Here is a 23,574-nt window from a genome sequence, read left to right on the forward strand (position 1 = left end):
TATGACTGTCGACATAATCTTTGTCCGTTCACAAGCAAATAAAATACGTGATAACAATACAAAACTGTTTATTCCTTACTTCTTATTAATAGAAATGATACATATTTATAAGTCGTATTTACATTATTCAACATTTGTTTGTCCAAGGCACTCGTACATAAGTTAAACTTCGCATGCAGCTATTCTGGCAATGTCTTTGTGATTACTAAATCTATCGCCGATCGCTCTATTTACTTTAGAATCGGTGGGTTTGCCGAGGAAGTTTGAGATATATCGACCCGCTGCGACTAGTTTGACCAGATCTATGTTGGTGTTTACTCCTAGGCCGTAAAGGAAGTAGACGAGGTCCTCGGTGGCGAGGTTGCCGCTGGCGCCGCGCGCGTACGGGCAGCCGCCGAGCCCCGAGATGGACGAGTCCACAGTCTTGATACCAAACTGCAAAAAACATGTTTTGATTTAAATATCATGCGATGACGTCACCGTTAATATCGTAGGCGGGTGTATTTATGACACTACCATAGAATAAGGAATATTACTAACTATAGAACGGCAACTCCCCGCTCCCCACCAGCGGCTAAGCTAGGTTTATCTCAACCCCCTCAGTCTTACTTTAGTCTTCAGTTGAGACGTCAGACACAGGTACGCGTGTACAATAACGTCAATATGTAGTCTCTGTGTAAAATGAGGTATTTTGTATGAAGTGTCCAGGGTACACCAACTAGCAACAATTTTCATTCTTATAAACTTGAAACGCAGTCTTCAGATAAGAAAAGAGGAGATATAGGCACTTTTATCAGTCATACGACAGTATTATTCTTTTCTCTTGTTGACATAATAAATTGAAACGGTGTTGATAACAAAGAAAACAAGATAATTTCTAGAAGTTAATGTTGTTGTTGAGCGAGTACTAGCGGGGGAGGTCATTATAATCGCAAATTAGACTTCAATGCAATAAATACTGTACGTAATTATAGCGGTATCGTAGTCTTTTGTTTGCATTTTCTAAAAGGATCCAGAAAAACATTACGTAATTTGGTATAGCCGTCGGGGTCTACCTAATGCCCGGAATTACTTTTATATTGCGAACCTATCGTTTCTAATGTGACCAACAAATGATAGCAAAAAGTTATTGATTGTTGATAAATGTTGTCTCTTACTCACAATAATACCTAGTACAATTTGTATATAAACGAGATGATATATTTACCTCCAACCCTGCTACCAGGTTGGAGAGCCCCTGTCCATATGTGTCGTGGAAGTGCAGCGCCAATTTCTCAGGCTTTGCGACTGTTAGGACCTCACGCATCAGTCGTCGCACCGACCCAGCCGTGCCTACACCAATCGTGTCTCCCAGAGACACCTCGTAGCAACCCATGGATAACAGTCGCTCTGTCATCTGTAGAAAGATAAGTATATTAAAACTTATCCCACTTATATCGATCCCACTGCTGGGAAATGTCCTCCCCCTTGATTCCTCGACTCTTGTCGACTCTGCGCAATCTCCGGCCAACCTCTTCGATAAGCGTTGACGTCATCATACCATCTTTTACTGGGTCTGCCTCGACTTCACAATAAAATCTCTTACTGCTTTAGTAGATGTGTGCCCTCTGCACAAATGATTAAATTATTATGAATTGCACCTTGGAGGTAAGTACTCGTTAGGCAAGTCATCTGGCAAGCCAAACTATGTTTTGCAAATTATAGAACATCTAAGTTCATGAAACATCCTGAGATTGTTATGATTGGAGATTAAGCTAGGCTAAAAGTTAGAGAAAGTAGTTTTTATCTGTTTAACATTGCAGTTTGTTTACTAAATAAGTTGCGAGGTCTATGAATATCACATGTAGTGGAAGAATCCACTTCGCTATTCTGGGTGTTTCTCGACAAAGTGATGAGCCATTTAAATTATATTTACGTAATAACGTTACGTGTTTTTATATATGCGTACAAGCATTTAATTAACAAATAATATTATAGGTATCAATAAAACCAGTAACTACCAAAATTTAGAAAAGTTACATTGACCGTACGTACCTAATTAAGTACACGCATCTCTTTACCCAAAAGGCAAAATAACTTTTGTGTAAGTAGATATCTACCTTCGCAATAGTTTTAGGGCTGACAGGTCCGTCGTAAGGGCACCCGAGAATGCACGAGATGTATCCTCGCACCCTGATCCCGTCCTTTAGAGCCTGCTTGGTCACCAGCTGGAACCTCTTCAGACCATCTTCCACTGAACAGCCCAGGTTCTTCTGCGAGAAACCCTCTGTGGCGGCAGGGAATATTGCTATTTCTTCTATGTTGCATTGTTTCTAGAATAATATCCAGATATATTTTATTTGGATAGTCTATTTGGACACTCGTGTGGTATCGACTTCATGTTGCCTGCTACCACTGATAAGGGATGCCTTTATACAAAAGACAGCAATGAGTTAATTATTTTCCTTCCATAATAATATTGTTTTGTTTTGTCCTTAACTTTAAAACTACTAAGCCCAATTTGATGACTTGCACTATTCCCTAAGTTGAATAAACAAACATTCTTCTTCTATCGTTTGGGTTGTGAGGTGAATTACCAACCTCATCAACCCTGGTGTCAGGGTTATTATTGAGCCGCCAAAGGCCCCTGACATGGCTCATGTAACGACTACTAACTTACAGCAGTAAGTAGTGACCGGGACCAACGGCTTATCGTGACTTCCGAAGCACGAACCATCTTACTTTTTGGACAATCAGGTGATCAGCCTGTAATGTCCTAATTAAACTAGGGATCACAAAGTGATTTTTGTGATATGTCCCCACCGGGATTCGAACAAACATTAAAAAGAAATATCATCATCTCTCTAGCATTATCCTATTTTTTCACAGGATCCCCTTACATAACCTGAAGATTTGACAAGTCCGAAATATTCAAAAGAAATATAGAAATTACAATTAGAACAATTACCTACTGTCCTCACCAGGATTCGTACCCGGGACCTGAGCCCATGAGTAGAGCAGCTATACAGGGTGTTAGTGACATCGTAACGAAAACTTTGTGATTCTGAGTTGATATCAAGTGGAATTTTCCGTCGCAAAAGTATGGATAGGAAAATAATTCAAAAAAGCACAAAAAAAATCATGAATTTTTGACAGGAAATTCCACTTGATATCAACTCAGAATCATGGTCTGAATCATCCCCCTCAAAGTTTTCGTTACGATGTCACTAACACCCTTTAGAAGTGAATTATCTGTCTACTAATATTTATTTTTTCTTAGGACAATAAAAGAGAAAGAGTGTTACAAACTGTCCTCTGGGGATTTGGAGCTCTCCCCGCCCTGATAGTGATTCCGGGCGTGGGATGTGTACGTATGTCTGATTTACTAGATGGAATGCACAGCAGCAATGTCTGATAATGTAATGTGCCGCCCATTTAACCTTAACTTGGGAAGTAGAAAAAAAGAATAAAAAGGTATTTCTTTTTAGTTTGTACATTAAATTATTGCTTACTACTACATAAGATCACGCCTATTTCCCGTAGGGTATGGGCAGAGACCACAAACACAATGTAGGGTTGATAAAATTTAAAATTAAGAATAAATAGATATAGTGTATGTCATTTGGTAACATTTTTAGTAATTACTTACAGCTATATCATATCCTTTCAAGTTTGGTATGAGCACAGGATAGTTGACTCCAGCCATTCTTGGGAGACTCTTCATTACTGCAGCTGCATCACTCATTTGTTTCAATTTTGGGCTTACAAAACTGAAACCATGTTAAGTGTCATCGAATGGCAAAAGACCAAGGAAAGTAAGTAGGTATTTAAAATAATTTTATTTTAATTGAACTAAGAATTTGCATTTATGTAATAAAGTTAAATAGTGTATCATTTAAGAACAAAGTAAAAGTACCTATATCTAATAAAATACATAATAATGGACATTAGTCAGATAGAGGAAAATCTAACATTTTAAGATTATTAATAATGTAAAGTTTATAAAATAATATTAAGGATATTTTATAATTTTACCTTGCAGATTCAATATGTTGTAATCCAGCAGCAGCAAGTTTGTTTATCAGATCTACTTTAATCTCGGTAGGTACAAACTTAGATTCATTCTGCAAGCCATCTCTAGGACCCACTTCATAGATTCGAATATCAGGTGCTGCATTCGACTGTGAGATATTTATTAAAATAGTTTAAAAACACAACAAACAAAAAGTATAATAATAATATATATTTTTATTGAATAAGTACATATTTCAAAAATTACTTACAACACTTCGACTTAGGGTTAATTTTACATTTCTTATAAAAATATTATTACTAAGTTTGTTTAATGAACTCATTTCAATTTTATATAATAACAACGATCTAATAAAAAGATGTACGGTACTTTAAACTTAAATAAATGAAAACAGTTCGAAATCCTACTATCGTTATCATTTGTTATTCTATTCTTATCACTAATGATAAGGCAATTCAAGTTTTATCAACCCAAGGCGAGAACCGCGAGAAAGAACCAATCAGTGAGGGGAGGTGACTTATGTTAATGTTGTGTTTCGTTCTCTCTACCGCATAGTACGACGCTCTCTCTCGTATCATTATTTTTATTGACACCTATATAATTACAAAAAAGAAAACTAGTGAAAAAAGAAAGGAAATTTAAGCAACTGTTTTACTTTTGCGAATGTAGAATTTCTACATTTGTTCAGTATCATCTTTTTAATATTCAACAAATTATGAATGTCGATAATTTATCCGTCTACTGTGAATTCCTGGCAGTAAAAAACAGTTTAAAAATAAAAGCTAATTGACAGCTGTCATCGGGTGTGTTTTGTACAGTCCTTTACGGCTATAAACAAGAAAGAAATAAATAACTTAATCCTCAGAACAATAACTAAAGCATAGAAGGAAGGCTAAAATAAGAATTCAGAAACTATAAACCGGCTCTCTTCTAGCTTACGACACAAACTATGAGTGAGAAAAGGACAAATGATTCGCTCTTTGCTTCATTTTTTCCGAGGTTGTCACAACATGAAATGTCATTTGGACCTATTGGACTCATTTTAACTCGGCCAAATACATAGTAACATACATAAGAAGATTTTACTTATATTTACCGAACTATTTGACACGGTCGCGTCAACTGTGTTTACGAGTGTCTTGTGTTCAGATTGTTTTAAGTGATAATTTAACAATATTTTTCCAAATAAATGGAAAGAAACTTTTATTTATATCAAATAATTGAGTGTCTCGACTGTGTGACATTATGTCTTGTGTGGTATGGGGCTGCAGCTCACATTCAGGAAGAAAAGAAAATAGCCAACAACTTCTGTCGTTTCATCGGTAAGTTTTTTGTAATTTTCTAGTGAAATGTGAACTGCTGAACAATTTTAGGAAAGTAATATGTTTTGCTGAATAGATTTGTAGCATAAAATATTTGAGATATCCATTATATTATACGTTTCATCGATGAATACGGAATTGATTTGAGGTTATGTTGATTGTCCATAGTGATGTACTAAAATTATCGATACTTTTAATTTTTAGATTTCCTGTAGACGATAACAAAGAGAAAGAATGGATAATTCGCATTAATAGACGAAATTGGATTCCAAATAAGTACAGCCGTATTTGCTCGAAACATTTTACTGCGGATTCATTTATGTGTGTTCCTAATTCAAAGTGGAGGCGTCTTCGAGACGATGCTATTCCTACATTGAACATTATAGATCAGACAGATGAAATGGTGTTTAAATTTAAATTTCAGCCTAGCCTGCATCATCTCACTGCTGGATAGATAGATAAGATATTTGTATCATGTTATCACAACACGTTTATACTATCTATCATTCAACTACATATTATTATGTACTTAATAAACTTAGTATATATACTAAGTCTGTAGTTGTTTTATGTCTAAACAATTATGAGTTGTACACGTTTTATATAAGTAAATTATTATTATCTTTGATTTCAGATATTAAATCCAAAAGTGTCGACTGGATTTACATGAAAAGGTATATCAAATAATTTTCTTTTTTTATATTTTTAACATGATATACATATATAGAGTGTATAATTCAACCAGCTGCACAATGCACTTAAATCAGATATATTTTACTTTTATTTTTATAGATTATTTTGTACATATACTATTTTAACATTATTATTAAACTTTATTTCAGTCAGTTCAAGAAGACGAGATGAAAAATTTAAAAGAAAAGCTGAACAAGTCCCGCCTCAAGATCAAACGACTTAATGAAAAAAAAAACAATGTGACAGGGTGTCACAAAGACAGTTTCTAAGCAAATTGACACTGTTTAGAAATTAATAAATTTGTATTTATTGTAAATATAATGTACATAATTAATAACGTGTGAAATAAATACTTGCTAATGAACAGATTTACGATCTAATTTATATTTCATTTTACCTCCTGTTCTTATTTACTCCTACTCCAACACTCCAGGTTGATACGAACTGCGCCCAATAAAGAATGTAATGAATGTTATAGATTTGTGTAAGCGACTTAGATAAATCTTGACTAAACCTTCCTTTACAAATACAAATATACTTTATTGCACACAACATACAATACTTACAAGTTTTACACGAAAGATACAGTACACCACCTACCTACCTTTTACTTTCCCTTTCTGTTCTCTTATGAATACTTGTATGCCGTATTTTTTTAAGTATAATGCTATATCTAGTAGGTACGAGTATGGTAATCCTAGTATTGAAACAGCTTGTAGCCCTAGTAAAGACCGCCATTTTATGTTTACAGAGTGGCACGTTTTTTCTGTAGGTATTTCCAGTCCATACTCTTTTCTATGTCTATGGCGTGACCCCATCGGGCCTCTTACCGTCTGTGCGGCTTAGACCCGGCGGCGGTGGTTCCAATTTGCACGGCACGTCGATCGACACCAGTGCACGGCGGATGACATCATAAATAAATTCGAATATTACAAAATACTTACCGATGAAACGATAACAGTTGGCTATTTTCTTTCCTTCCTGAATGTGAGCTGCAGCTCCAAACTAATATAAACCAGACAATATAATCCAAAAATGGTTAGATACTTACCTATCAGAGACAGAGTCTCCTTTCATCAAGAAGAAGATAATTGCATCCTACAAAAAGAAATCTTGTAAAAAAAATTTATCGACATTAATTGTAAGTAAATTTAATTTTATCGACATATTACTAAAGTGAAACCCAACACTAGGCAATGAAAAACTTGTGACAACCTACGAAATTACGAAACAATTTTTGTATATGCGTCTTTGTCTAACATTACGCCGGTTCCGTAAGATAAAGTAGAGCAGAATTATAGAGTTCTGTTGCTATTTTAGCCTTCCTTCTATGCTTTAGTTATTGTTCTGAGCCTTCTATGCTTTATTGTTCTGAGACTTAATCATATTTTATTTCTTTGTCTGTAATATCTGTTACTTGATTCGTGTAGTTTTTGTACTAAACAAACGCTGATTTGAGAACCGATTTGACTGATACCGGTTGAGCGTGTATAGTTTATTAGAAAATATAGCATATTTCTCGTATAAGTTCATTATTGTATACAGTAATAAATAACTTAAAATGGGTGAGATGTAACTGAACTGTGTAAATATGCAAATTATTTGATATTTTACTCATAATTGTTTTGTTTATTTCAGCGGTGAACAGTGCCACGTCTTTTGCAATATCTTCAATTTTAACACTCCTAATATTCTCTGGGATGCAAATGTTCAAGCCTTTTCTCGTGAAATCTCCAATAACGATCATATTTGGAGGTTACCTCGGTTCCATAATGTTCATGTTCCTGGTTACTGTATCCTTTGAAACTGTCAATATTAAACTACAAATGATGAGAGGGGCGCGTCTTGTAGCACCGCATTGCCGGTATTCGGAGACGTCTTCCAAGCAGCTTTCTATGAGGAATTGCAACAAATTGTCATTCAACACTTTTTCAAACTCTATAATCATCAATTGACTTAATGTGGGGAACATTATGTGAATCGTGAAAGTATATTTTTTAAGAATTTAGCTAATTTCTAAGTCACTGGTATACAGTATGCTCAAGCACAAGAGGAGGAACCTGTCATGGTAGTTTATTAGTTGAAAAACCCAGCAGTGTGTGGTGATTATGTACTGAAAAACTTCAGATTAACAGTGTGCACTATTATAAAAGGTTAATGTATGAGTACTTATGTATGTGTATAAATATTTTCCTTAACAACAATTCTTACAGGCTGTAGGTAATTTAGAAGCAACTCTATTTGGGAAGAACCACCAGTTGAAACTACCAGAGATAATACTGTCTATGTTAGCAGCTCTCATTGCATCCGCAACAGTTCACAGGATCAGCTTTACTACTTGGTAAATATAATAGATTATTATATTATATATCAAACGTAAATTCACACCCTAACACAAACTAGTACTGACAGGTCAGATATCCTTCCTTACTCAAGGTGACAGACATCATAAAATATTCAAATTTTCTTTTCCTTGCTGATCATGCATAACTTGTTTGATCCAAAAGTACCTACATTAGTAACGTGATTACTATTAGAAATATGTACTATTATTTTATTTCTAAGAAAATCAAGTAGGTACCTACCTATAATAATTCTAGCATCTTAATAATAAACATATTTATCAGTAGATATTTTACTTATAGATAGATCATGTAAGGTATTTTGATATGACAGTAATTTTGTTTTAATTGGTTTGTTTTTTCCTTTCCAGTTTGATATTCTCACAGATGACAATCTACTTCATGAACAAACTCTCACAAAAGACGTATGCCGCCACTGCGCCTGCGCCGGCCCTAGTCAAGAGCCGCCGTCACAAATAATTGTCACAATTTTTTCGTACTAATTTATACCTTTTCCAATAAATAATATTAGTATTTCTATGGTTTCTACTATTTTCCTGTAATTATTTTTGTATATCCTTATTTGGTATAAGCTTTATGTAGGTACCAAATTGAGAATTGAAATAAATAACACTTAAAAAAGTATAAAAATATAGTTTATTAAAATTAATAATGGAGACACATTAAATAAACATTCCTTTCTCTTAACTTTTAGTTGTAACTAAATGAACTTCAAGAGTAAGTAGTTTAATCTATGCTTGAAGAAAATCAATACTCAGATAACATACCCATCGTATATATGAATGAAATCTGGAAACTATTTTGAGTAGGTATTTTATTTACCAAACCTATGTGTATCTGTAATCATTTGTAATGAGATTAATTCAGAATACTTTTAGAAAAATAAAAAGAAATATATTTTAAATAACATGTAACTTAATAGTTTTGTTCCTTTTGTATTTTCGATAAATATCACATAGTTTATTCAAAATGGAATTTGAATAAATATTTCTATGCAACAAAATAATACTTGTTCAATCAAACTAATTAATCATATGACACTGTAATATTTTATTACGTAATTAATACTAAAAATCCTCAGATCCCAAAATTGATGCAAAATAAAAATAAACACCAATGGATCCAAAACAAATTCTTTTACACTTATATAATATTCATGGAATAAGATACTTATTAGAATTGATATTGCACATAGGCGTTTCTTAACGCTTATCAACTTTCTTTGCACTAATTAGTATATAAATCTGTTTATCTAATATCTTTTATACCTAATAATCCTATAAACAATAACACTACGATTTGTCGTGATTTAAGTTTAAATTTTAGATTTCTTATTAATATTACAATAAATTAATTACCACTCTCACTCAATTTTGGATGGACTACTTTTCAGTTCCTAATAAGGCGTACAGCTTTATCTTATCTTTACTTTTATAAAGATTATTACAATATTGTTAGTCATCTGCCATTGCCATTATACCTACATCAATGGTCATCTGTGTCTACATGAGTCACACCTACTTTAAATATTTCATCATGGTTAATGTCATCACTTTTGTTTACTTATACAAATAATTTATAGAAACATTTAAAACTATATGAATGCACTAACTTGGTGATGTTGGTTTGCAATTTTAAATCATGAATAATATTAAGAAGGTATAGCACAGATTAAGACACAAGAGGCAGATTTGTTAATACATTATTATGTATAATAAATTAGTTTATATAATTATAGTGAGCTATCCGCCAAATACACTCTCACATTGTCAGTTACTAATCTCATCTGGACTGAATTCTATGTCAAAGTAGTACCATTATTACAATTTTCCTTATTATTTCGGTATATATTATAGCTGAGATGATTTTTGGCACGGTTACTAAAAAGTTATTTAAACTAGTGTTCATGGACTCTTAGGATGTTAAAATATTTGAAAGCAATTGTTACAGTCAAAGATTGCACTGCAAATAACTTCCTGCTTCAGTGCCCCTGATACAAGCAAAATGAAAGGTTACATCATTACATACTAGTTATTTAAAAAATGTAAGGCACAAGTTTTAGACTCAATATGTTGGTCAGTAAAGTGGTGAAAGTTTGAAAATAGTCATTCACCTCAATAAAAGTAGCTACCTATATGATTTCACAGCTACTTTAATTGAGTGTTTTATAGTGATGGTTCCATGGTAAATAACTTTCCCTCAAGACAAAGGTGTCAATGGAAAATCATCAAAACAATGAACAATAACAAAAACAATGCATCACAACACAACATAAACCTGTTTCAATATTCTTGTACAACTAACAGTGACTTAATTGAAAAAAAAATAAGACATGGAGAAAGTTGAACATATATCAAACACACTTTGGACAGGATGTGAAGCATGCATATTTTGTTTAATAGACTTATTTATAGAATTTAATAAAGGTGTAAAAATATGATTTGATAATTCTTTTGTATTTTCCTCAAAATAATTTATTTGTTACGAATGTGCATGCTATTATTCCTCACATATGGATTTTGTAGAATCCGAGGTGTGGTTTCCATCACCCTTAGAAGCAAGTCATCTAAGTAGTTTTCTAGATCTTTGTTTTTCTTCTTTTCCAGTTCAGCATCCTTCTGAAGATTATAAATCATAACCATCAGATCTTCTCGGGATTTGCCTTCTAGTTCTTTTACTACTGTCTTAGGAAGGCTACTGAATGCTGGGTTGATAGAATCTTCTTCAACAATATTTTCCTCTCCAACAATTATGCGCTCTTCAAGTAATTTCTTAGGTTTATTACTATTCCCAAACTTTTTGAAGAACTTTGGGCTTGGTTTTTCTTTCAAGGAACTGGGACTATCTAGCTTTTTGTTCCTTTCAAGACTGGATGATTTCTCTTTGTCAATAGTAGTCTGGCTGTTAGACTTTGGCCGAGAATATAGTTTCTGTGACCATTCATCATCTTTATCAATGGCTTGAGTAGAAGGATGTGTGGCTGGAGGTGTGAAGGTGTCCAGGCTCAGACGAACAGGTTTTTGAGGTACAGTTTTATCAGGATTTGCTAAGTTGCTGCTTGTGGATCTTCTCAAAAATTCTCCACCGCCAAGGTTTTCAAGAGAAGCATTGATAGGTGAAGGTGTGTATTTATGTCCTCGTGGTAGTGTCTGGACATTGAGTGAACTTCCAGAACTCTTGTGAGACAGGTCATCAAACGCAAACTCATCATCATCCTCACTGATTACTCCAGGGTCTGCTTCACCAGGCTGTCGTTTAGGCGTGGAGTGATCTGGTGTGGACAGTGCAGAACTTTTAAGATTTCCAATACTTCCACTGAGGGAGGATGAGTCACTTTTTTTATCTTTTTTATTGAGATTTAGCTTTGACCCCAGGTTTTTAGCAAATTTCTTAATACCTTTACGCTTCTCTATGCTTCCAATGCTCATAAGACTGCCGCCAACATTCTGGGCTATACTAGAGAGGGATGATTTATGTTTATCTTTTTTGCTGAGATCAGTCAAACTGCCCTCCTTTACAGTGAAAGCTAGTTTGACCTCCAGTTCACCTCTGTTCTTGTCGTTTTCTTTACCAGACTTCCCCTGCAGAGGATATATACGGTTTCTTGGCCGTTCGTAAACATCGAGGTCTTTTAACGGAATTGACACTTGACCTAATAAATGATCTTTTACAAAATCTTCGTCATACACTTTCAGAACTATCTCTGCCGTATTACCTTGGCTAGGTATGCGTAATTCGCATTCTTCTTGCCATTCTACGTTTTCAGTCGCTTTGTGTTTTACGGAGGTTTGGAATTTTTCTTTGCCGAGGGCGATGGTAACAAAACAGTTATTTGTACCGTTTTTACCTTTGATCAAAAGTCCACGAGCCCTTTGAACGGTCACTTGCACATGAGTTGGATCCCACATTTTCACGGAAATATTCTAATTAATTAACACTGATGCACAGAAATACAAAAGCACTAAATATCACTGAAAAACTATACAATCACAAACTGCCGTCTCGTCATCGTCTTGATTCGTCTATCTGTCATCAGTCAATCGAATAGAGCGACATCTATTGCACATATTTTTAAAAGGGAACAATGCAACGTTTAGATCTCAGAATGAAGTAAAGATGGCGTTACACGCTCATTTTATGTCTAATGTAAGAAATTGGTTCAAAATGTAAAGTAAACTTTGAAGTTTGATTAAATTAAGAAGAAATTATTAATATATTAATTTATGTTTCTCTAATCACATTTCGAAAGACCATTGGCTTCAATTCAGCTACACTCACCTAAGCATTTACCTTAATCGCCTCAACTGCCTATAGGTATGCTCAGAAATAGTCGGATAGTCGATTCCGTTTTTTGTAGGTATTTTATCTAGTTCTATTGTTTTGTTTCGTTTGTATAGGCGCGGAAGGTACAACAATAGACGACTAAAAGCAACTTCCTTTTTGTTACAAAAAATAAGTATTATTAAACAAAGCTGATCGTTTCGTTTAGTCTTCTACATAACTTTATCTACAGTCTAGGTACTTACTTAGAAGAAAGATCGCATCAATATTGTTCATCGGTGGAAAAAGTACCCCAAGAGTAGGTGGAATATTATCTTTATTATATTCTGACCTGCACGGCTAGGCATAGATAGGTCTCCCCTTCAATCAGTCGGAGGAGTATGGTGCGGTACATATAAACCTACCTACTCTACCAGACTGCTACGAGTTGGTGGAGGTGTTTGAGATAGCAGCCAACCCATTCTTTAGGGTTTCAAATAATACATACTTACGAACTTTTAATTAAGTGGGTACCTTCTTTTTAACGCACATCGCGTTACGTACGCTGCCCGGGGAACGGTGTTCCTGCCTGCACTAATGAGGCTAACGCTACAAAAACAATATAGATTGCGTTGTACCGAATTAACGTGATAATTACCTATTTTCTCATTGTTCAGGTACCTACATAGGTAAGTATTCAAAAATATAATACGTATAATGGCAGACGTATATACGATAAAAATAATTGTTGATTGATATTTATATGAGGAGCTCGGTGGCGCAGCGGTAAACGCACTCGGTCTGCGATTGTTGAAGTTAAGCAACTTTTGCAAAGGTCGGTCATAGGATGGGTGACCACAAAAAAAAAAGTTTTCATCTCGAGCTCCTCCGTGCTTCGGAAGGCACGTAAAGCCGTTGGTCCCGGCTGCATTAGCAGTCGTTAATAACCACCAATCCGCAGTGGGCCCGCGTGGTGGTTTAAGGCCCGATCTCCCTATCCATCCATAGGGAAGGCCCGTGCCCCAGCAGTGGGGACGTTAATGGGCTGGTGATACTTCTCTTTATGATCAGAATAATAATGGGTGGAAGACGTGTTGGGCCTGGGTGTAATAAAATTTATACCCAAAATCATAGATAAAAGATGCATGTCTGTTATCCATGAAGATCTATTTTTTTTTATACCTTTTTTTTCTATTTGTTTTGGGGAACGTAGCCTGGAACGTCCCTCATTGGCGGGACGCGGGAGCATTCGTCCTTGTCTGTGGAATCTAGTGATTACCTAGGTAAACTACCTAGGTACCTTTAGATAAAGGTAAAGATTTTTCGCACCAATACGAGTAGTAACTACTATTTTTATTCTATGCCAATAGCTAAGAATCAATAATTAACGAAATAGGGTTTTGCTCTTAATTTTGTTGGTATTTAGGGTATTTATTTACTTGTAATTCTATAACAGAGCTTTTGTTTCTTATTTCAGTTCAGTTGAGGACTTTATATTCTCAAATTAGTTCACTGTATCTACTTAGTTTGTACTTACTTAATTTTACACTCAAAAGGTCTAAGGTACCTAAAGGTAATTTGAGCAGGTATTCCAATTATGGTAAAAATTGTTTCATCGCTAATTTAAGAGCCACGCTCACAAGAGCGACACCGACAACGGTGTAACATTCTCCATTCTACTTTTCGAGGGAAAAATAGTGCAATGGTTTCCCTTTTGCCTTCCGCCCCACAGTACTCTGTCTGACGTGAGTGGGATGGCGCCCAGAGTTGTCTATTTCAAAGCCGTACTAGGACTCCTATTCTTCGCTTCTGAATAGTAGTGATAGTTACTGCTGCCCTCTATCAGGTTCCAGGTTACAGTCCCTGTGACTTGCCCCTTCCGTTCTGCATTGCCATACCGATGGCTCTCATCTCCGCCTCCGCAACCGTTGAGGTCTTCACCCGTATCCCTGGGCCAGGGTTCTGCGTTATACCCCGTAGGCCTGGTCTGGTAAAATTGTTTAGTAGATATTTAACTAAGTGGGTACCCATTTAATTAATTAAGATTTTTTAAACAAATCGGTACTTTGGTGCAAACTTTAATTAGGTAAGTCCTACCCATTCGCAGGTTGAAAGCTTAAAATAATATTTTGTGGAGCATGAACGTTTAATTAAAGAAAAGTTTATTAAACCGAGGTCAGAGGAGTGATTTGGAAATCCCTATTAAGTTATGTAGGTACCTATTTATTTAACAGCCGACATTGTATTGTATTGGGTTTTTACTGATAGTAACAATAAGTATTTAGTGAGTACATTATACAGGGTGTTAGTGACATCGTAACGAAAACTTTAAAAAATAATAAAAAAAAACTACCAACATGAATTTTGCGATAGAAAATTCCACTTGATATTAACACAGAATCATGAGCTGAATCATTCCCCTCAGCATTCGTTACGATGTCACTAACACTAACACCCTGTATACCTATAAGTACAAAAAGTTGTTTTTTTAAATAAAACGTAAGACCGACATTTTAATAACTTTGCCAATGAAACATTTTATTAATGCTACATTACGAGTTGTTGGAAAAACTTCACAATGTGCATGACTGTTAGCCCGAGGCAGACTTGACTTTCTTTACGGTCCTATACATTCACTTTTTTATTCGTATGAACTCACGAGTATATTCCCAATTGGGCTTAAGGAGAACATCTGTGCTTATATTGGTTGGTACATTATACATCTGTCTCTCTACAACCTACCTAACCTATGCAACATGCAACCCATCGAGGCATAGATAAGTAGGTAGGTACCTAACTTTTGTCAATTTTAGTGAACTACAGGTACTTTCTTTCGTCCCAAGACTCATAAATAAACTCAAACCTGCACTGCAGAATGCAAGGGTTCTAACTACATGTGCTTCATACATACATAGGTACTACTCCCAGTGGGTACGTAACCTGCTCGAACTAAATACGTACTCCTTATAGTACCTACTCCGGGTTTCTTGTGAAAGAAACTTTTTCCTTTAGGTACCAAGTTAGGTACAGTTATAAATAAATGTTGCAGTTATAGTTGCAAATTCCTTTGCAATATACACATTTCACACATGCAATGAAATAACATAAGAAAGAGAGACAAAACAAAAACGATTAAAGAATATATACAATAGATAAGCAGGTCTACTTATAAAACAAATATTAGTTTTCATTCAAAAACTCTTTGACGTCATAAAATCATTTTTGCGCAAGCCATGTCTTACACACTTCAATACCTAGTTACAGGTAACATATTCGTATATTCTGTTTGCGGCATCGAGGCATATTTGATGCGGCGTCAGCTAGGTAGGATGGTGTGGGCACTTGGCGAGAATGTCCGACGAGAGAGTGGCGTTTGTTCTTTTCAGAACTTCAGTCGGGCAAACGATAATGCGGTGACCAATACCTGCGTTACACGAACGTTCTGAAAAGGCAAATGAGACGGTGTCACATCGAGCCCTCATACTGGGAGGCGCAAGCAAGCCAGCGCCCTGAGTGGAGACGCCTAGTCCAACAAAAGGTGTCTGACTTCGAAGAAGAAAGAAGTTCAGGTCCGGACAGAAAACGTCATAATCTGAAAGCCCGAACATCTGCGGCAATCACCTATAATTACGTAGGCGGTGTGCTGATGTGCACACAATGTGGGCGTACGTTTTCGCATAAAATTGGCTATGCGAGCCATCACAAAACACACCAGAGAGCAGACTTTCCAAGCTCTTGAATGACAACCGTCAATGAGTCCACCAGCTGCTGTCGCTGTAGTCGAAATCGACTGTGAAGCATCTTCATCGTCATTTTTTCTAGGCTTAGATCTGAAAGTTATGCTAATGAATCTGTAACAGTTCTATTTATAATCTGCTGATAATCAACTAACTGAAATTAATTATGCATGTAGGTAAAGGTTCACAGAGATTTGGGCTCGTCCTCTGTTGAAGTTGATGATTGATGATACTTCAGTTTACAAGGTATCTACATTGGGTAAATTTAAATTCAGCGCGCGTCGTCGGCCCTATGGTATTTTTAGTTTATCATAGCAAATTTGAATTCTCATATGAAAGATTTGTAATACGTCTTAGAAACAACTTTAGGGAGAAGGAGATACTCCACCACAATTTACTAAACAGTTACTTACTATATAAGTATTCTACCACACTGCAGCAAATGCGGATCCAGCTTTCGTCAGGGGGGAGGGGAGTCACCAGGTCGCAGACAACCTTTTTCCGTAGAGAATTACATAAAATTGCAGTGGCCACCCATGACCCAACTTGTCACCCCGGGGGGCCCTGGCCCGCAGCCTACTCTTCTGCGGTGTAGGACATACTTACCTACTCGTATATAAACTCAAACAGTATTTTCGGTAGGTGCGCTTAAACCACTCTTCAAAGTCCTCAAACGTGCTCATCGGTTCAAAGTGGCTACCCTCAAAGAGGCCTTTTTTAAAATTTCTTTGATTTGATTATAGCATGTTTACCAGGCCTTGCTCTTTCGACTCATCATCACCAGCCCATTAACGTCCCCACTGCTGGGGCACGGGCCTTCCCTATGGATGGATAGGGAGATCGGGCCTTAAACCCCCACGCGGGCCCAGTGCGGATTGGAGGTTATTAACGACTGCTAATGCAGCCGGGACCAACGGCTTAACGTGCCTTCCGAAGCAAGGAGGAGCTTTGTGAGCCAATTTGGCCTCACAAATCTATTTCGTTATTCTTCATTACTCGTTTATTGTCTCTACATGCAGGGGTTGTTTTACTATATTATATTCTTTTTGGTACTTATTACCCAAAGAATTGGATGAATTTTAGTCGCGCGATTATATTAAGTATTAGTAGTGATCAGCAATATCGAACTATAAATTGTAAACAATGAAGTCAGACGGAAACTTCCAGAATTTACCTCATCTCTCGTCGAATGCTAATGAAGTTGGTCTTACCAATAATTACTTACCAACAATTATCAATGTTACCAAATTGTTGGGGAGAAAATTCATTAGCTTATCGGCGGCGTATCGTTGTTGGTGAACTTCCGGGCTTTCGGGCAATGTCAATATTTTACTTGCTCTCCCAAGCCAAGTTGTAAAACAAACGGCTTTAGTTTCAATTTACGACGCACTTATACTTCTCTTGTTGAAGGGTAAACACAAATTGGTTATCAAAGTACAATTGGTTGTTATCTGTTTACGTACGTGTACAGAAACACATCCTTAAAGGGAAACCCACACCAAAGACGGTCCGTCGACAACTCGACACAACCTCCTAGCTAGATTATCCTTGATGTTGACAAGACTAGATATCTCTTCTCCTCTGGGAGGGTAAATATATTTCAAACTTTTGCTCTTTGAGCAAAATACTGAGCTACCAAGGAGTGCAAAAGGATTAAAGATGAGAGGAAGATTGTTCACAATATGCTATAAATTAATCTTATGGACACAGGTATATTACAGAGCATCCTAGCAGCCCCTTCCTCGGACTGCGTTAGAAAGCTCTTATGATCTAGGTTTTAGTCTAAATAATTTAAATTGTTCTGTTTAAATATGTTATAATAGATTGTAGTACTTGTTAAGGATCGATGGAGCTGGCATGTATTAAAAACAAAAGTTCCTAAAAATAAAGAAAAAAGAAAAAAAACTGAGCTACCAAACAGCTCTACAATAATTTCTGTGAAAAGTTAATTATAACGCAGTCACTTCGTTGCTCTCCACTTTTGCGCAGATTTTTCTTCCAGGCAGGATATTAAAATAGAAATTGTTGGTTATACCATAATACAGCTCTTTATTACTTGTGTAGCGGCGGGTAAATTTTGAGATATTGCTGTACGGCCGAGGATGGAATACCGACAGGATAAGTATTTTAATTGCCGACTCTATCCGGATTATTACGGATTATGCGTCGGCCGGCGTAATGCCTCCTCTTTGCGGATAAACCCGTCTTTGTCATTCGTTCCCCACAAACTAAACTTAACATTTTAAAATTAATTGAAGTTTCCAGTGCCGTAAATTGAAGTTGAGATTTACGGAATATTTTTGTAATTTAAGTAAGAACTTTTTTGTCTAACGTTATTAACTAACTTTTACAAAAAACTTTGTAATATTTACCTATAGTAAGCTAGCAATCTTCTTCTATCACCTCACAACCCACACGACAGAAGAGAAGATTCCGCAATTTTCAGGGTAGGAAGTTAGTTATAGGGGACCGTGTTACCCCGAATTTTACGCGAGTGAAGCCGCGGGCAAATGGTAGTTCATTAATAAATGTAGAGATATTAACTGAGTGAATAAGAAACTTGATACAAATTTGGGACCGTCAAGGGTATTATTTGTCGTCGTATAATGAGGGCGAGTATTAAGAAATCATCGTTGTTATGATCGCCTTCATCGGTTACCAAAAGCTCAAGTCAAGAACCAAATTAATGAAACAACTTTAAATATCAACAGTATAGTTTGGTACGAAAATGATTTTACGGAAAATGATACCCCATACTACTTAATTTAAAGTGATAATTACCTATTTTGTCATTACTCGGGTACTTACATAATTATTCCAAAATACAATGTAATGGCAGAAGCACATATAAAAATAATTGTTGCTTGATAATTGGATCACATTATGTATATAATTATGTTGCTACCTATATTGCTTCCCTTTACTTTGATCAGAATAATAATGGGTGGAAGATGTAATTGAGCCTGGATGTTAGTAAAGGGGTCATCATTTATACCCAAAAACAAAGATAAAATATGCATACGTCTGTTATCCATGGAATTAGAAGGTTAAACGAAAATCTGTACAGCGCCATCTATATCGTTTGGTTTTTGAGGAACGTAGCCTAGAAAGTGGATTTGTCAAACTACGTAAGCTAGTGTTGTGACGTTCATTAGCATAGTGATGTATCAGTCGATATTAGGTCGATTGATTATTTCTATCTAACATTTTTTTTTGACGTGACTTATTGTAAATTTGCCGCAGATGGCATTAACTACTTGGCCGGACATTAGAGGAGCGCTGAAGGCTCTCACCCGGTACAACATTTAAGACAACAGGCCTGAGGGTGCCCAGTTGGGCGCGAACCCCGGCTCAGGGCGTCATCTGAGTGGAAAAATATTTGAAAGAATTAATCGACCCTAGTGGGTCGATAGCGTAAGCGCTGATTGAGGGAAATCGTCGACCACGCCGGCGGGGTCGGTATCGGGGTCCTGAAGTGTTTGGTGTCGCGAGCTTATTGGCTGCCTCTATGGCTAGAGTAATCGGGTCACTATCTAATAATATCTATATCAGCATAACATATAAGCAATCGTTTGATCAGAACTTATAGTTATATCCCGTTTGCATTGTTTTATTGGGTTGTGTGAGAAAATTTGTGTTTCTGCGAAATTAAATCGAACACGTGTAATATACGAGTAAGTAAACGGTCGCGCCAACTGTGTTTGTGAAAATTGCTCTTAAGTCAAACGTTCTTTCAACTGCGGTTAATGGTACATACATGGTTGAAGATATTTCCGTACAGATATGTAAAAAATCTAGTTTTTTCATTTAGCCACACACTACTACTACTACTACACACTTACTTACACTTTTTTACTTTTTATTGACAGCATATTTTTTAATGGACCGGAAAGGATGGCGTGGAAGAGAGGAGGCCTATACCCAGCAGTGGGTGGATACATGCTGAGTAGATAGATATTTTTGAATGCGGTCTTAGTATTAATTACTGAGTAAATAATGAGCTATTCAGTTATATAGGCCTCGTCAGTAGTGGACATTTGGACAATTTTTGGTAAATCTTTCTTAATGACTTATTGGTGCAAGCGGTACCGGAGTTTGAACCAACGCTCTCCGGTTGAGAAGTAAGCCGGTGAACCACAGGACCACAGTGACTTCCATGATCAAATCAAATAATATATACTTTATTGCACAGAACTAAAACAATTAGACATAACACATGAATACAGTACAATTTTGGCGGCATGATGGATGACTTTATGCAAAATAGCACGCGAGATCAATCGTAACGTGTATTTGGAATACCAACGTTACACCTGTTGCATATCAACCAGCTGAAATCCCCTCGGCAAGCAGTTCGGGATATTACAGGCTTCATCCTTCATCACAATTATCCACTTACCCGTTCTCAAGTTACTAATGAGCGAGCTCAATAAATTGCTTTAATGATGATTGCATTGCGTAGTACATTTCAGACGTTTATAAACCTTAATGTCTTTGTTTCCAAGGTATGTTGCTTCAGATTATATTCGACACTTCCATTGCACTATCTGGTCCAGTAATAGTTATTTATTATCGTAAAGATACCTGGGGTGGGGATACCTGGTTGATGGTTGCGATGATTGCGAGTGTGGAGTATCACCACAAACTATGGCTCACCTTTTGTGCTGTCCTAAGTGCCCTAACACCTGCACTATTAAAGACCTTTACGAATCCACTGACAATGCCGTAAGCGTGGCCAATCATTGGTTAGCAAAAATTTAGTTTCGATCGCCATCGACTCGCAAAGAAGAAGATCGTAAAGAGAGAGTTTACCACAGAGATCTAAGTGGTACCTAGGGTGGTATTAATAAATGAATCTCAGCCGAGACTGCCCTCAAGACCATGCTCATGTCCCTGTTTTTATATAAGAACACTTTGACGTGATGTTGAGGGCAGTCTCGAAGCTGAGATTAGTTTATTAGACTGGGGTAGTCTGGCAATCACGATCTGGAGATCCGGGTTTGAATCCCGATGGGGCGCGTCGAAATCACTTTGTGCGACTGTCCTGTGTTTGGCTAGGACATTGCAGGCTGAATCACCTGATTGTCCGATAAAGAAAGACGATTACGTCACTTTTCTTATTTATTTATTTGTATACAATAGAACACAGAAAGAAACGTACAAAGAAAACAGACAGTACTGGTAAGCTTATCTCTAAGAAACTTTTCTTCATCTCCGTGTTGCTCTGTGTACTTAGTCTGGTGTTCGCATTTGCGTCTTTCACGCAGTGTTTGGTATAAAACCTGCTACTGTTAGGTTCACTTGAATTAGTATTGGATTTCTTTATAATCTAATTAGCAATTTAATCAATACGAATAAAATTATTAAAAAATATTTTTTTACGTTACACGTACCTAGCTACCTGTAGGGAATATTACTGTAACGTTAGCTAATTTACAAGCGAAGCCTTGTGAAACATTCAAAATAATTAAATTAACTCGGGCAGGATCGTATTGGGTAAGCGGAAATAGGCCTTGTATTGGAGTAAAATTTGCGACAACTTCATTAAACATGAATCAACCCTTTAGTGTCGCATGTTGCCTTGGGCATAAATTAAATAATCATAATTGCACGTCGAAGAACGTGAAACGTACGCATATTGCGCCATAAATATGTAAGTGGTCCCTTTACCAGTATCGAGGTCGATATTAGCACGAATGGTTAAATTGAATGAGAGAATTTTCAGATTTGACGTGATAAATTTCTTTGGGTGAATTTTCATATCAAAATGTGCCAAGTTTGGTGGCAAAAGGATAGTTCTAGCTACAGCTACAAGGTAACTTGTTCCTTTTTTCATGTCGGAACCCATTTTTTCACGAAAACATAATATGAAAGTTCGCCACCAAACTTGACACATTTTGATATTCACCCATTTTCTCATTACCTACATAATTATTCAAAAATAAAATCTAATGGCAGAGGCAGTATAAAAATAATAATTGCTTTATATTTGTATCAGATTATGTATATAATTATATTGAAACCTATATTGCTTCTCATTATTTTGATCAGGATAATAATGGGTGGAAGATGTGTTGTGCCTGGGTGTAATGACAATGGTCATCATGTATAGCCAAAAGCAAAGGTAAACGATGCTTATGTCTGTTACCCATGCAATTAGAAGGTCTAAGCGAAGGCAAATCTGTACAGCGCCATCTATATTTGTGTTGGGGAACGTAGCCTGAAAAGTCCCGGTACTCTGTCTTCAACAAATATATCATTATAAGAGTATAAGCTAGCGGTCATACACAAACAGGAAACCTTTACTTTCCGCGTGACGCTGACGAGATTTAAGTATTAGGTACCAAAAAGAGTTTTCTATAAATTATTGTACAGTGCAGTGAACAGTGTCAGTTTTCATTTTGACTTTGAAGAGCAACTTCGGATTTTTAATAGTTTTGTGAGTGTAGCCAGTCAGTAGTGAAATATAAAGATGGTGAAGTTGCCAACTTCTGAAGAGCAGGCGGCGCGGCCTGTAGGGGAGCGAGGCAGCACACGGCCCATTCCAATGCGCACACGCAACCACCATAACTGGGGAGCCAGGTTCGGGGACCTTTTTTTTTGTTTTGACGTGACTTATTGTAGATTTGCCGCAGATGGCATTAACTACTTGGCCGGACAAATGGGGAGCGCTGAAGGCTCTCACCCGGTATAAAAACATAGAATGCTCAGTTGTTGGGTTCGGGTACCTAATACTTATATTAGGTACCAAAACGACATTATTTTTTGGTTAAATCGGTTTTTTTGGTTAAATACGGGGACCGAGAAAGATTTTACCTGATCTTTCTCCTGAAGGAGGTACTAAAGAGAATATAACCACTAAGTTTAGTAGGTACCTTAGGCAATCCGCGAAATCATCCCACGTAGGGCAGCTGATAATATTTAATAACGTAATTAACGGTCTCTATGGTCCAGTGCTTAAGCGTTCACGATCCGGAGGTCCCAGGTTCGAATCCCGGTGGGCACATATCACAAAAATCAACATGCGATACCTAGTTTGGTTAGGACATTACAGGCTGATCACCTGATTGTCCGAAAGTAAGATTAAACCGTTGATCCCTGTTACTACTTATTGATATAAGCACGTGGTTGTTACATGAGCCATATCGGGCCTTTGGGGGCTCGATAATAACCCTGACACCAGGGTT

At 36.5% G+C, this 23,574-nt stretch overlaps 3 protein-coding genes and 1 long non-coding RNA gene across 4 annotated transcripts; 2 read left to right on the forward strand and 2 right to left on the reverse strand.

The window, feature by feature from the left end:
- Window positions 1-51: 51 nt before the first annotated feature.
- Window positions 52-4,494, reverse strand: LOC126377191 (hydroxymethylglutaryl-CoA lyase, mitochondrial). Its single transcript, XM_050024890.1, has 6 exons — window positions 4,263-4,494; window positions 4,015-4,160; window positions 3,629-3,749; window positions 2,100-2,312; window positions 1,208-1,396; window positions 52-435 (listed from the first exon to the last, which is right to left on the reverse strand). The coding sequence occupies exons 1-6, from the start codon at window positions 4,332-4,334 to the stop codon at window positions 163-165; spliced, it is 1,014 nt and encodes a 337-aa protein (XP_049880847.1). The 5' UTR covers window positions 4,335-4,494; the 3' UTR covers window positions 52-162.
- A 636-nt stretch (window positions 4,495-5,130) lies between these two features.
- On the forward strand, window positions 5,131-6,751 carry LOC126377487 (uncharacterized). Its single transcript, XR_007567863.1, has 3 exons — window positions 5,131-5,334; window positions 5,969-6,008; window positions 6,177-6,751. It is a non-coding gene; the product is annotated as an uncharacterized LOC126377487 (long non-coding RNA).
- A 675-nt stretch (window positions 6,752-7,426) lies between these two features.
- Window positions 7,427-8,907, forward strand: LOC126377452 (keratinocyte-associated protein 2). Its single transcript, XM_050025190.1, has 4 exons — window positions 7,427-7,592; window positions 7,666-7,820; window positions 8,241-8,368; window positions 8,741-8,907. The coding sequence occupies exons 1-4, from the start codon at window positions 7,589-7,591 to the stop codon at window positions 8,847-8,849; spliced, it is 396 nt and encodes a 131-aa protein (XP_049881147.1). The 5' UTR covers window positions 7,427-7,588; the 3' UTR covers window positions 8,850-8,907.
- A 102-nt stretch (window positions 8,908-9,009) lies between these two features.
- On the reverse strand, window positions 9,010-12,518 carry LOC126377084 (rab11 family-interacting protein 2). The gene has a single exon (XM_050024744.1). The coding sequence runs from the start codon at window positions 12,296-12,298 to the stop codon at window positions 10,865-10,867; it is 1,434 nt and encodes a 477-aa protein (XP_049880701.1). The 5' UTR covers window positions 12,299-12,518; the 3' UTR covers window positions 9,010-10,864.
- Between the last annotated feature and the right edge of the window lie 11,056 nt (window positions 12,519-23,574).

Source organism: Pectinophora gossypiella, chromosome 2 (assembly GCF_024362695.1).
Source record: "Pectinophora gossypiella chromosome 2, ilPecGoss1.1, whole genome shotgun sequence".
In the NCBI taxonomy this organism is placed as follows: Eukaryota; Metazoa; Arthropoda; class Insecta; order Lepidoptera; family Gelechiidae; genus Pectinophora; species Pectinophora gossypiella.

Excerpts from the sequence above, each read along its gene's own strand:
- LOC126377191 (XM_050024890.1), bottom strand. The coding sequence starts at position 4,334 with ATGAGTTCATTAAACAAACTTAGTAATAATATTTTTATAAGAAATGTA. Across the intron at positions 2,313-3,628 it reads TGAAAGGATATGATATAGCT|AAACAATGCAACATAGAAGA; the intron begins GTAAGTAATTAC and ends ATATTATTCTAG. Across the intron at positions 436-1,207 it reads ACCTGGTAGCAGGGTTGGAG|TTTGGTATCAAGACTGTGGA; the intron begins GTAAATATATCA and ends TGTTTTTTGCAG.
- LOC126377452 (XM_050025190.1), top strand. Across the intron at positions 7,821-8,240 it reads TGTTCATGTTCCTGGTTACT|GCTGTAGGTAATTTAGAAGC; the intron begins GTATCCTTTGAA and ends CAATTCTTACAG. Across the intron at positions 8,369-8,740 it reads AGGATCAGCTTTACTACTTG|TTTGATATTCTCACAGATGA; the intron begins GTAAATATAATA and ends TTTCCTTTCCAG.
- LOC126377084 (XM_050024744.1), bottom strand. The coding sequence starts at position 12,298 with ATGTGGGATCCAACTCATGTGCAAGTGACCGTTCAAAGGGCTCGTGGA.